A 14,143-nucleotide genomic window follows, 5' to 3' on the forward strand; every position below is an offset into this window, starting at 1 on the left:
TCTCACTTATAGTTTCTATATTCTCAAAATCTTTTGCCAGGCAATCATATTTATAAGGTTTTCCATTTTAACCTTCCCCAACAATCCAGGACATGGGAAGGACAAGGGACTCGTTTACCTCGCCAGGTTTGTGGCAAACACTACAGCGGCTGGTGTCCGAGGCATCTGCAGACTGAGGTGCTGGTCTGTGCTGCTGGGCCTCGTAGAGGGAAAGGCAGACAGAGGTGCAGAACTCATGGAAAGAGCCACCTGAACCAATCTGGGCAACCACAGAGTCCTTGGTGTTCCAGATCTCCCTGGGGATGAGGAGGGGATGTGTTAGTGCAGGGACATGTGTGTCCTGCCACAAAGGGATAGGATAGCTCACTGCAATGCACAGGACTTTCTGATGTCCGATAAAGTCGGCAAGAACTGTCTCACAGCAGCTTCTGTCCTGGCCCAGGAGAGTGGTGTCTGAAGACAAGCATGCAGGAGGTTGTTTTGAGAGGGGGCTGGAATATGAGGCACTAAGTCTGGGGCCAGGCAGGGAAAGCAAGAATGTGAAGGGGGTGCAGGGAGCATGGGATAGGCAGTGTGTGAAAGAAGACATGGGGCAGTAGCTGGCAGTGGGCAGGAGTGATGTGGGTGAACGAGAGCCATACAAAGGGGACTGTCAGGAGAGCTGTGGAGCAGGTGAGTAGGGTCACAAGCATGGGAGCACTGAGGAAAGGGGAATGAACACACTTTTTGCAGAAGGTGCATATCTTCTTGCCAGGTGGTTTTTTTGAGAAGGTGGTGAGGCAGGAGCTGGAGCAGAAGAGCTGAGGAAGCCCTTTCCGCTGGTAGGCAGTCTGGCCCTTCTGCAGAGGGGTGCGGCAGTTGGCACACATCATCTTGGTGAAGGTGGAGCGGGCGGCTCGCTGGGCCATCTGCGCGCGCAGCGACATCCGAGTGGAGCGCCGCGTACGGAAAGGAACGAAATCCTCGTCGTTGGGATCATCCACCATCGCATCAGAGTCTTCGTCAGAGACTGGAACTGCAAAGCAGCAGCAGATCAGAAACGCCTCATTAGGAAGTGAGAAACTCTGCCGTGAGACACATGCTGGGATTTTCTGAGTCACCTTTCTAGAGTCCTTCTATGTACTTTATTCCCATCTGGGTGGAATGATAAAGGGACCCTTAAAAGAAATTCTGATGTAACTAGAGATGAATCAAGACGTGTTTAAACAAACCAGGCTTAAATACAATTCCCGTCTAGGAAGTCATGATATACCAAGGTTGAACAGAAGCCCAAAGTGTGAACTTCTTCCTTAGACCTGAAAGGGAATATGCTGATCAGCAGATTCTAGCACAGGCAGGCAATAAAGGAGTGACACACAAATACTAGGGAATGGCAAGGTGACATTCAGTATCTCAAAGAACAGCCACTTCATGTACTTCTCCAGGAAAATCTCCAAGATACAACCTTCAGACAGCCTGCTCTCATAGAGGGAAAGGAAGAAAGTTCCTGGGTGAGTAGATGGAAGATAGATTTCCTGGCAACATCCCCAAATCTCATCCTGTTACTTAGTGCTTGGTGCCCACACACCACTGTAAAAATACACCAACACTCCCTGTTTTGGCCTAAATGCCCTGAGAAAGCAAGGCAAGTATCCCAGGATGAAGACTTGTGGGCTGAAAGGACCTGTCCTGTATAGAAGGGAAGTCCACACAGAAGTTCCAGAGTTCCCACTGTACTCCCACCATTAACTACCTGCCCACAATGGATCTGGGCCATTCTCTCTGGCTGAAAACAGGGATTGGCCAACCCCAGTTACTCACTGCTCTCAGAGGAGTTCACAGTTTCAGGCCTGGCAGTTTCTGATCTTCTGGGTCGTTCACTTCTTTTCTGCTCCTAGAAGACATTCAGAAAATAGTTAGGCTAACTATCAGCTAGGACAACCATGGATAAATGTCCCACATTATGGTGGAGCTCCAACTTCTGGGATTTGGCTTCCCAATAACTAGGCTGAAAATGGATAAAACTCCATGCATACCTGATCAGAGCTGGCAAGACAGAGGAGAGGGGGAAGCAGGCTTATGAGAATAACAGCTGAGGGTAGCAGGGACACACTGAACTGGCAGTGCATAGTGGCAGTGCACAGGGATCATTCTGTCATAGGAGTCATGCAAACTCCTTTCCAGAGGGCTGACAAGACAGCCAGTGTCCCTCACAGAGTCTGACAACAGCAAGCCTCGCTCTTGCATGACTTGACTTGACTGCATGCTCCTCACCTTCTCAGCTGGCAGCTCGCTTCCCTTCCCAGATAGGCTTTCTCCTAGAACAGAAGCACAGAAGAAGCTTGCATCTAACATCTTGCTTTTCTCCAACAGAAGAGCACAAGTGTTCTCCAAATGAAGCCACCCTTCAGATCAGTCAGCACATGAAGCCTCAGCCTGTCCTGGCTATCAGTTCTGGTGGTGGAAGACTCCTAAAGCCACCATCTGTAGCTGCAGATCCAAACACATAGTTTGGAAGGAGCCCCGTAAAGGGGAGACCACCCTGCATGGGGGAGGCTGGCTGGGTGGGCAGTTACCTCCAACTGTTTCTGACCAAGACTGAGCATCTCCTGGGGATAGCCAGCCTGGGCAAAGGAACTCTGCCTATTGGAAACACCTGCTGGTGACCCTCAGTTCCACCAAAGACTCCATCAGTGAAGAGCATGAGCTAAGCTGAGAGCAGCCACAGTTTTACTGGGGAAGCTCCTTGCTTCCGCAAGCACCAACAACCAGTTAAAGCATGAAAGCCAGAGCAAGAGCTTGTGCACACCAGAACACTATTCCCTTTGCACAAGAGGCTTTGACCAAATCTAGATCATCAGAAGAGTTGGCTATTTCCAGAGGAGGGGATGAGCTGGAATGCAGAGCAGACTCCAGCTTCAGCAGTGTGTAGCTGGATGACCTCCTGAGCAAAAGGAAGCCAGTTCTGCAGAGTCAACAACTTACCTGTTGATGGTAAGGCTTCCTGTGCTTTGAGTACAGTGTTTTCTCTCAGTGAGTTCTTCCCATTATCATCCCCTTCCTCTGCCCGGCTTTTCTCCACAGGCTCAGCGGGCAAAGTTGAAGTTCTGTTGTCTGAGCTCAGTTGCACCTCTGCCTCCCCTGTCAGCCCTTCCCTCTGCGCAGGTGAGCTTTTCCTTGGTGCCTTCAACTTCATCTTCTTTGTTTGTTTAAGACTGAGTTGGGGTGGGGGCACTGTAGGGCTTGAGGACTGTGCTGTGGTTTCTTCTGTGGCTGGAGCACTGCTGAGGTCCCTGGAGTCAGGGACAGGCTGTTGGGGTGATTCAGGGGGATTGTCATCAGACAGTGCAGGAGTAGCAGCAGGAGAATCTTCCTTTACATCCCCAGAACGATTTTTTGGTGCATCCTCTCCTTCTTTCCCTGTTTCTGGACCAACAGCTTCTCTAGACAGGGCAGAGGAGTCTGCTGGTCCACCCTCCACATCCTGGGAAGGTTGTGCCTTACACAGCCCATCCAGACCCTCTGGTTTATCCAGTTCCACCAAGTCAGAAGTTTTACCCAAATCATCTAAGACACCAGGTTTATCTAGAACACAGTCATTTGATTTATTTAGTTCAGACACGCTGTCTGCTTTCACTACAAGGTCCAAGTCCTCATCTCCAGTCATCTGCTTGGATTGATCCCAGCCAGGGGGCTGAAGAACTGAAACTTCCTGGGTAGAAGCTGTTTGGGAGCCCAGCAGATCTTCACCAAACTCCGTATCAGCAGGGAGATCACCAATGAGCGGTTTATCAGGCAAGGACAGGGGGTCCAAAGATCCTGAAAATTCACTGGAATCCATTTAGAAGATGGCAACTGGAAATGAGAGAGAAACTTGCAAGTAAATGAAAAGCAGTCTAAGAAAGGACATGAACTGTCCACTCTTCTGAACACTGCTGGAGTAAAACAAGGCCCAGGAATGCTGCCAGGCTATAACCAGGATACCAGACACCAGCAAGGTGTCACACTTGAGAAGGTACAAAGGTCAGCAGCAGGATGCAGTAGTTTGGTATAACAGACCTCTGGGAAATCTACAGCCCTCACACACCTCATCACAGCACAGCAAAGAAAACTTGCTTATACTAAATGACACATTGGGCTATCAGAAATGGCTTCAGCACCAATTCAGGAGGCTCCACACCGATGCTCTGTGGCAATATCCCCAGCCTTGCATTCTTCTCTATCCAAATAATCTGATCTGTCCTTTCTTCTGACCTGCTCTTAAGGAGCTAAGATATTTCTAATTTTTAAATACATTTTCATTTTAAAATACCTTTTTTCCTCTTAAACATAGAGGCAGAAATAACTCCTTTCAAGCCCTGACGTGTGAGTCTTAACAAGGTACAGGATGACAACATGCATTAATCTTGTCAGAGGACAGATATAAACAATATTACAGTATAACTACGCCTACTGCACAGCCCCAAAACTATGTAGGCTAATATTCAAACATGGAATAACTGGAAAAGCCTAAGTTAGAACTAGGAGTTATGGAGGGTGGCAAGAAGAAAGGTGGTAAGGCTCTGATGTTAAAAGCAGTCATAAGAAGAACAAGTAGCAAGATAGACACAAGCGTGCAATGCAGGGTGACTTTGCAGGGCACAAACAGTACACTTGAGCAGGAAGGTGTGATGCAGACTGCCAAGCTCAGAGGGAAAGTTAACAGCCCAGATCCTCGTGTTTGATATTGTCATAAGACAGAAAGGTCAAGACTTCGAGATGAGGCAAGCAATATGGTCTAAAACTGAATTATACCCCTGCAAGGAGATAATGGTTGACAAACTCGGAGAGGGAAAAAGGGAGAAGGAGCTGGAGTCTGCAAGTGGTAAGGCAGTGTAAGACTTGAAATAACATCATGTCCCCAAACAGGCTCTAAGTAGACACTACAAAAAAGGCACTAGAATTAAATAATGTGGCAACAATCTATCCCTCCCTATCAAACTAATTTCAATTCTAAATTTAGCACTGTTCTAAGCTCTGAATGAGAAGACATGGTACTTTTGTTTATTTGAGCTTACAGTGAGCATAACTCGTCTATATCAATGAAGGAGGAAGCCTGATATAATTTCATTGATGATGGCTGTTTTAACTCTTTTTTTATATCCTTCCCTCTGAAAGGACATCCAAATTCTCACTCACAAATGGTTTGCTCAGAACTCAATAGAACATACCTGGACAGAGAATGTACCCAACTTCTGAAACTTAAACGAGCAGGAATTTAAGGAAATCATACCCAACAACTGGATTTCGAAGCCACTGCCGCCCTATTTTATCTAAATACACAATAATGTTTTCTGTTTCCTGGAGGCAGATAAAGCACTGTTCCCATCATCACAAACAGAAACTAAAACAAATGTAATCTTTAGAAATTCTCAGCAAGTTTCAAGTTTTCAAGTTTCACCCCTAAATACTTTGGTGTTTCTGTTCACTTTCAGTTACAAGATGAGACAAAACTTTTAGAATAAGCCAATTCCAGAGAAATACAGGATCTAATACATGTTTTAGGTTGGCTGAGAGAAATAAGAACAAAGTGAAATAGAAGCAAAGATGTCTGAAAGAAATGTCCTAAGGATTTGAAGCAGATGAGAATCCTCCCAAGATGATAAACATGGTTTTTTTCTGCTGCTCGGAATAGGAACAATGTCTCCTGCTCAAAGATATCCCCCACCCAGTTTCACAGACAGACAGTAGACCCTACAACAATAAGCACAAAAACCTCAAGGCATCCAGATGAAGAAGCAAAATTTATTTATAGGTATACTTAACAGAGCTAACACACCACTCAGAATCACCTCAGACACTTTGCACAAGTTTGCTATGAACCACTAAGGTGATACTTATAAAGTATTTCCCACTTTCAGCTGGCCTAGTCTTTACTTGGTAGAAATAGGCCCTGGGAATATTTGGACATGAAAAATCCATTTGGGCATTCCCTCCCAGAGCATAATGCAAGCAACAATCCATGGAACTCATGTGCTCTACAAAGGCATCTGGTTTAACAGTGTACACCTTAACATTGCTTTCAAACTTTGGGGATATGATGCAAGACAAAACTATGACTAAACGGCAACATCCTGGACCAACACAAAAGTCTGAAAGAGAACAAAAATTCTGCAGATTAAGGCAACTCCAAACTATGAGAACGTGGCTGGGACAGACCGTTCTGGAAAGGCAAGGCTGCAGTAAGAGCACTCACTCGCACACTCTGTTTGGAAGCACAGCCCCCTGTGCTCGAGGTCCTGTCCCCTCTCATCAGCTCTGTCTGAATCCTCCCAGAAGAACAGATCACACGTTCTGGAAAAGGAAACAAAACTTCTTCTTAAGATGTGCAAAGCTAAGGACTGCTGCAGTCAGTCCAATGAAAAGACCATGTATTCGAATATCCTGCTCCTATTCACACCAAGAATGAATACCTGGGGAGAGTGTATAAGAAATACAACTAACAGGATGTTCCTCTTCAGCACATCCTCCAATCAAGGGCTCAGCTGCTAAAAAACCACTTGGCTTGAACTGCACTGCCAGTGTCCCTGTTAAGGGTTTGTACCAGGCAAATCCTCTGTGAATCTTCCTAATCCCACTTTGAACCAATTTATACTTTGGACCTCCTAAAATTCCAGTGGTATTAAGTTCTGCAGTTTAACATTTAGTTTTTAGAAGTATTTTCCTTTTATTTTCAACCTGCTGCAGCAGAGCTCCAAGTGATACAGGGGAGACAAATGCCAACTCTTAATATATTTGAAAGAATCTGCAAAGCTGATGGAGTTAAGAGTTGAGGCTGGACCCAAGGTGATGATGACTAACAGTCTGAGTGGGAAAGCACGGAATGTCCCTGACAATGAATTCTTTATAGTGGTTTTCAACTACCAGCTGATAAGGATGAGGAAGGCGGCTCTCAAAACAGGAAAGAATGGTATTTTCCAGTTATGTGGGTTGCTCTGAAATCAAACTCAACCTGGAGAAATTAGAGCTGCTCTGCTGCAGTAAGGTAAGAAGCTCTACTTCTGTCTGCCCCAGGCAGTCAGATTTCTCTGGGCCTTCTGTTGAGCTTCACAGTGAGTTAAGCTGCAAACAGAGTGTGCACTTTATCTCTGGTAAAGTCTTTTCTCACTTTCTATAACAGAAACAGAATAGCTTATTGTTTCTGGCAGGTGCTGAAATGATCTACCACATGTCATCACCTCTCTTATTCCAGGACCAGCTAAAGCACAGCTCAGTCACCAGTGTTTGGTCACTAGTCTGCCCAAAGTCTTCCTCTTTTCCAGCCACGTAACTGGCAGCAAGTAGAGTACAGTGCAACATTACTTGGCCAAACCAAGAGGAGGCAGTGTGCTGAAATCCTGCACTTGGCAACACATGGGCAACTGCTCCATTTGGGAACTTACTCCTATACTTAGGAGTAAGTACTCCCTGGAGCATTCAGTAACAGATATATTCTTGGGAAGAACAAGTTGAAGGAGCAAAGTCTCTGGCACATCAGTCTGCAACAGAATACTTCTCAGATAGCAAATAAGCATTTCCAAAGAAGTGATGGGACAGCTGAGGGTCCTCCCCAAGTGTGCAGGATTGGCACAGAACAAGACACTGATTGCCAAGCCCAGTACCTGTGACTACCAGACCTGCCCAGCTATTTCTGCCAAAGAGAGGCACGTGGGATCTTCTCTCAGATGTGGAAGCTCAAACTGCAACATCTCTGCCAGGCCACTGCAACATCTCTGCCAAGCACATCCAAGTGACTGACTACCTGGGACATTATCCAGCTTATTAAAGATATTGGTGGTGCTGTAACTCAGGTAACCATTAGGAGGGGAATATGTGGCCTACCTACAGAAATGAGGATCTACCATCAAACATTTAATTAAAAACAGACAGCAAGAAAAAATGCTGTTGTTACTCCCTTCCAAAGAAGATGACATCTCAGAAGTCTTTACAGCCCCACAAAAATCCCACAGCCATGCAGTTACTGCTTTCCTCTAGCAAAGGAGCAGCAACTGCTTGGGTATCTGCCCTGGACCTCTGTTCACAGATGTATATTCAGATTTCCAATACTTTTGAAAGCTGAAGGATTATCTTTTTCACTATTAGAGATCATTTGAAATAAGAAAATAATTAACTAGCAACTACAAAAGACACTTAAATCAACATTTCAGCCACCTCCCATCTACAAGGTCTGTAAGACCTAAGCAGAGCTCTGGAAGAAGTTTCTATTTTTTTGTGCCAAATTTTTGAACAAACAGTAACACTCCACCTAGTATTTCTCAACAAAAATAGCAGTGTCAATACACAGTTCGATCAATAAAACATTAAGAAAATAGTATCATGTCCTACCAGCATGGTTTCAGTCAATGTATCTTCATTAAAAATATTTTACTTTGTGCAGAAGCCAAATTCTCTGCTGTGACTTATCTGAGTTTATCTGGGCAGCTGATAGCATTCTAAATTCAAGCACTGCAAACCTTTATTACGTATTGGCTAACTCACTTCAACTCAAATGAACTTAAAAAGAATCACCAGTAAACTAAGCACACTACTGTGGACCATGTTTCAGTGAGAAAGGAGCAGAAAGGATTTTTTTACTTACTAGTGTTTTTGGAGAGGCAGCTCTCTGAGCTGCAAACTCAGTCTTCAAAGAGCACAAAGCCCACTTGGTGACATTCAGTACAGTGCTACTTGCACACAGTGCCACGTTAGACCATCACTGTCTCATTCTTGGCTACTGCCTACAATTGATAACAGTTACTGGAAAAGTTGAGATGTTTCAAATAAAAAATCTAACACAAGAATCCCGCTGCTTTATAGCCGTGGTTTAGAAAACACCTTCCAGTGCTAAACGTATTTCGTTCACTGGAAAGAAACAGTGAGATATGACCCATCTCATAAAAATCACAAATATCTCCAGCAGACAACTCCTTAGAGAAAATCTCATAAACATGATTAAACAACTGACCATAGGATCTGTAAGCCCTCTGTGACTTGGAGGTTTTACAAGCAGTGACTCACTCCAACCCAGTCACAGCTCCTGCAGATGCCACTGGTCAAGTCCTTGTGCTTTGCAGGCAAGGCTTGGCAAACCCTGTCTCACCTCCAAATGTATTACTGGTTCTCAATCAGTGCAAACTGCAGCAGCTGGCCCCTTCAGGCCAGTCTTCATGAGTGACTGGGACTGTCTACACAACAATAACTGGTACACAGGGGAAAAAAGAGACTTTCCAGAATTTCACCAGCAGCATTGAGACTCCAGCAATTGTTTTTTGATAGTCCCAAAGCCAGGAAAAGAGCACAAAAGAGCACCACTAGATTTTCCTACAGTGGGAGCCCCAGCTCAGGGCTGCAGGCCTCAAATGTAGTACCACAATCACCTTGAACCCAGAAAGCCTAAATCCTCCAGCACTGAGCAGCTGGTGCTGCTGTGCAAAACACAACCATGAGTCTCCTGTAAATTTTTCAAAGGCAGGAATGACCAAACTGGACTTTGAGCTTACATTCCAGAAACTTCACCTCAGATTCAAGAAAGCACAAGAATGAGATTTCAGAAATCTCACAGAATTGCCTGGAATTAGATTTACCAGTAGACTCCTGCAACACTTCTAATATAACTGACATCATTCCTCAATCTCAGCATTATCTGCTGCTAACCATAGCAGTAAACGCTAAGACAGGCAACAGGAGCATCCTCATCCATCCAGAATGCCATCCTGGTAGCAGTTTGAAATGGCTTGGCTGCCCTCACATCTTGTAAGACCAGGATCTCCCCAAGCACTAAATGTCAAGGCTTTGCAACAGAGAAAGGAGTAACAAGTCTATGTACACCCTTAGCAGCAATGTTATCTGGAGAGCAATTCAGCTTCAAGAACCAACTCCATTCAGTGATCAAGTCCAAGAGAAAATTCCCCTAGTATTTGTACAGCCAAAATAGTGTTAAAGGCAGGGGAAAGGGGTGAGTGGGTAAAAAAAGCTTCAGAAGTACTATCAGAAGCACAACAAAAAAGGCCTGGAGGCACAGCATGCTTGAGCAGTGTGTGTCCAAACTGCCTTAATGATATCAAGACAATTATTAAAAAAAAAAACCAGAAGACCTGGAAGTGGTAAAAAACAGATGGCCATCAGGTGTCTCTACCTGTTGCCCAAATGTTGCAGGAAGGCATCAGAACACCTGACAAAGTGTTCTGGCACATCCCACAAGCAGCTACAGACAGCTGTAGAGGACAGCTGCATGGACAGCAGGTGACTCCTCAGAGGAGTGCTGCAGCCTGGGAACAGGCCACAGACTGCCTGGAGGTCCTCAAAACCCAACTGGACAAAGCCCTGAACAACAAGGCCTCAAGTCAGCTTTGCTGTGAGCAGGAGGTCAGTTGGACCAGACACTTCTTGAGGTTCCTTACAACCCAAATGTGTCTGTGGTTCTGTGAATAAACCTTAGTGCATATGGAAGAGAGAGAAGACAAAAGGGCGGAGTCTCTGAGAGGATGTACCTTTGAGGGCAAAACATGTAATTTTCTTTAAGAGGCCTTGCAGAGCCAAACACTGGAAACACAGCGTGAGCTGTCTCCTCTGCTTCACTGGGAGTCTCAGACCCCTCTGCAAAGTGCCTGCCACCAAGGCACTGGAAAGGGATCTCAGCAATGGGAAGCCTCCCCTCACATGGAGCTGTTCAAATTGGCCCTGGGTAAGTCTGTGCTGAACAGAGCAGTATCTCACCCTGTCTAGAAACCACCTCCTCTCCCCTTGGGCTGCCCAGGGCTGGGCCAGCAGAGCAGGCTCACAGCAAGTGGCCAGGAGACAGCACCAGAGCCCATGGCCAGCAGGACTGGTGAGGATGGTCTCAAACACTGCCATTTCCTGATGTGTACCGTCAGCAGAGGAAGAAGTTAATAAAACACTCTCCTGAGATTAAAACACAAATCCAGTCAAATTCTTAGCACTACCTTTGCTAAGCCTACAAATGCATTGTCACAGCTGTAGCCTATTACATATTTCCATTGGATTGCTTTGACGATAACCCATCTGCACTAAGGCTTCTGCCAGCACATCTGTGTCCATCAGAGTTGTACATCCCACCACCACTGACCACAAGACATCCATAAAGATCATACAAGCGGCTTTGCCCCTGAAGTAGGCCATGGGCTCAGCCTGGGCCCTCGCTCTGGCTGCCAGAGATGTGGAAGAATCTGGTGTTCCTGTCATCCTGCAAAGGAAGGGCACTCACAGTGAGAGGGATGTGAGCAGGTGCAGAGAGAAAAAGAGGTTGTGCAAATATGCACCATGGACCTGTGAGGCTCAGGTTAGTCATTAGAGTGCTGTAGGCTGTGGATGTTCCTTTCATAGGCTGAGCTCACAATAACAACAGGGCTATGCTCTTATCACCAGCTTTGATCCCAGGCTAGGCAGGGTTAGGTGAAAAAATGCAGATTAAAAGTTTTCTTAGGGATTGCAGCTGCAATGAAAGGGAAAGAAGTTACAGCCTAAAACAAAAGCCATACCTGGAAGCACAGCAGGAGAAGAGGAGAACACAAATGAAGCAGCTCTAATGCTCATCAAAAGAGACTCCAGGAACCATCCCTCAGCACTCAGTTGAAAATCCTACCCCCCACCATCACCTGACACAGACCACGTCCAGTGCTGCCTCTGGGGCCAGGCCCTTTTCCCATGCCAGGCACACATCACAGCCAGTTCCCTGCCTTGCCAGGCCTGCCTCCACCTCTACAAACCACACAGGAGGTACCTGATGCAGAGCACCTTGTTGGCCACAGCTACACTGCCCACATGGGGAGGCTTCAGCAGACTGGGCCTCCCGCAGCAGCCCAAGGCAGCTTCAGCCCCATGGGGCTGCATCTTTCTCTCATGGGGCCAGGTCCTCGAGAGCAGCACATGGTGTCCAGGGATACACACACCCACCAGGCCTTGGGGAGGGTCCAGACTCCCCCACCACAGGAGAAAGGCTGTCAGAAAGGTTGTCCAGTTCGCAGTGCAGCAGCTGCTGAACCCCACAGACTTTGCTCCTGTGTGTGGTGACACCACCATAGAGGCTGAGCCCTGGGGGCACAGGAGAGCCGAGCCTGGGTGGGTGCCAGGGCAGAGCCATGGGGCAGAGGGTGCCAGGGCTGTTTGCTACCACTGCTCAGTACAGCCCCTCAGCAAGGACAGGTCCCGCTGGGCTGAGCACTCCAGGGCCTCCTCCCAGGAGCCATGAAGCCTGGGCCCAGCCTGTGCCTGGGCTCTGGCACGGCTGTGGGGCACAGCCAGCCACTGCCCCCATCGAGGGCTGTCCCCCGCGCCTCCCTGTGCCAACACACACCAGGGATGGGGGCCAGGCTGGGGCTCCCCATCCATCGCAGGGTGGTCCAGAGACCATCTCTGCAACCGGGGCAAGGATCTCACTGGGGTGTCCATGGAAGCAGGGTGGGAATAAGGGTCAGGTTGCTGGATTTCCCTAACCATAGCCGGGGGACCCAGAGCCCAGACCCCCTATCTTCCCGAAAGGCATAAGGGCGGCATGATCCCCCCCCACTGCAGGGGGCACGGGGTACGCTCTGCATCGGGTCGGGGGTGGGGATAACATGGGGGTTCCCCATCCATCTCGGGTGACTCCAGAGACCACCTCCCTCCAGCGCGAGGGCCGCACGGGGATCTCCATGGAACGGAGGCGGGGATGGGGTCCAGGCAAGTGCCTTCCGCAGCCTTATCGGGAGGGGTGCAGAGACCACCGCCTCCTCCGCACCGCAGCGCAAGTCGCACGGGGGTCTCCATTAGACAAGGGCTGCACTGGGGTGGGGGTCAGGCTGTGGCTCCCCATCCATCTCGGGGACCCTATACCCCAGATCCCCCATAAGGGGCGAGGGTCGCATAGGGCCCACCCCCAGCCCCCCGGGACCCGCCGCAGGGCGCCCCCAAGTGGCCGCCACGGGGAAGGGGCGAGTGGCACCGGCCACGCCCCCTAGAGGGGCATCGGCCACGCCCCCTCCCGCAAGGCGTCCCCCCTCCGGGGATCACCCACCCCCTCACCCCCGGCATCCGCGCCGCACGCGCCCGCCCCGCCCCCTCCTCGCGGAGCCCCAAGACCGGCCCATGACCCCATCCGCACTTCCCCGGACGCCGCCGGGGCACGCCCGCGGCCGCCACCGCTCGTACCTGGCTTTCCCGGTGCTGCGCCGCCCGCTCTACCCAGAACCCGGATTCGGGTCGCGGCCCCTTTAAATGGAGGCGCCGCTCGGAGCCCTCAACGCAGTGCAACCCAACGGGGGGGCGGCGGCGGCGCCCTATTGGCTGCGAGGAACGAGGGACGCGCTTTCATTGGCCACGGTAGGGCCTGGGCTCGCGAGACTCGCTCACGAGCGGCTGCCGCGGAAACGCGGAGCGGAGTCCCGAGTGCGGGATCGATGCGACAGCTTGGACCGCGACGGGCGGCTGGAAAACCTGGAACGGATTTACCTGGCGGAGCGGGTTCAGGCGGGCGAGCAGCACGGAGTCGGGCGCGGGCAGCGGCCGCGGTCTGGCGGGGCACGGCGAGGTGCGGGGAGGGGGCACGGCGAGGTGCGGGGAGGGGGGGGGGCACGGGCTGGAACGGGGCGCCCCGGTTCCCGCCGGTGCCCGCGCGGCCACCCGCAAAGCGCGGAGCGGATAGCACGGAATGGGCTCACCACCTCGCTCCCCGCCCCCCCCTTAACCCTCTCGCTGCCGCCTCTCCCAGCCCCAGCCCCGCTGCCGTCCCGGGGGTTCTGGTCCTGCCTCGTCGCCACGGCCTCTACCTGCACGCGGGGGAACCCACCCGGCCGAGCTCGGGTGCCGCCACCGCCTCCCCGAAGCTGGAGCGTCTCCCCAGGGCGGTGAGTGACAGCGCGGCCAGGCGGGGCTTCCGCGGGGGCCCGGGAGGCGACACCGCCCCCAGGAGGGACCGCCTGGGCAGGCGCCCCCCATTCCCGGCACCGCCTTCACTCGGAATCCCCCTGTCGTGCCCGGGCTGCGCTCCCGCACCAGCGCGCATAGCCCGGGGTGCCCTTCCCCAGCCATGACAGCGCCCACCTGGCCTCGCCGCTCGTGGCACTCCTTCCCGCCTCCATCCGTGCCTCCCGCGCTGCTCCGCCCCACCGGGCTTGGCTCCCTCCTTCCCGGGGGCTCCCCTGCCGGCAGG

General features: G+C 50.1%; 1 protein-coding gene across 7 annotated transcripts in view; it reads right to left on the reverse strand.

The window, feature by feature from the left end:
* Positions 1-14,051, reverse strand: part of ZMYM3 (zinc finger MYM-type containing 3) — a 33,413-nt gene extending 19,362 nt beyond the window's left edge. For 2 of the 7 annotated variants that reach the window (XM_088172930.1, XM_014877112.2), the window contains exons 1-6: positions 13,144-13,228; positions 2,965-3,834; positions 2,254-2,297; positions 1,801-1,873; positions 724-1,015; positions 119-296 (exon numbers count right to left, since the gene is read on the reverse strand). In XM_088172930.1, the coding sequence (XP_088029056.1) occupies positions 119-296; positions 724-1,015; positions 1,801-1,873; positions 2,254-2,297; positions 2,965-3,820 (1,443 nt within the window). In that variant the 5' untranslated portion in view covers positions 3,821-3,834; positions 13,144-13,228. Of the gene's footprint in view, positions 1-118; positions 297-723; positions 1,016-1,800; positions 1,874-2,253; positions 2,298-2,964; positions 3,835-6,214; positions 9,160-13,143; positions 13,229-13,780; positions 13,836-14,034 lie in introns of those variants that run through there. The other 5 variants (XM_088172927.1, XM_014877111.2, XM_088172929.1 and 2 more) reach the window with 5 other exon arrangements.
* Positions 14,052-14,143: the final 92 nt, after the last annotated feature.

This window comes from Sturnus vulgaris, chromosome 14 (genome assembly GCF_052056855.1).
Source record: "Sturnus vulgaris isolate bStuVul1 chromosome 14, bStuVul1.hap1, whole genome shotgun sequence".
Taxonomy (NCBI): Eukaryota; Metazoa; Chordata; class Aves; order Passeriformes; family Sturnidae; genus Sturnus; species Sturnus vulgaris.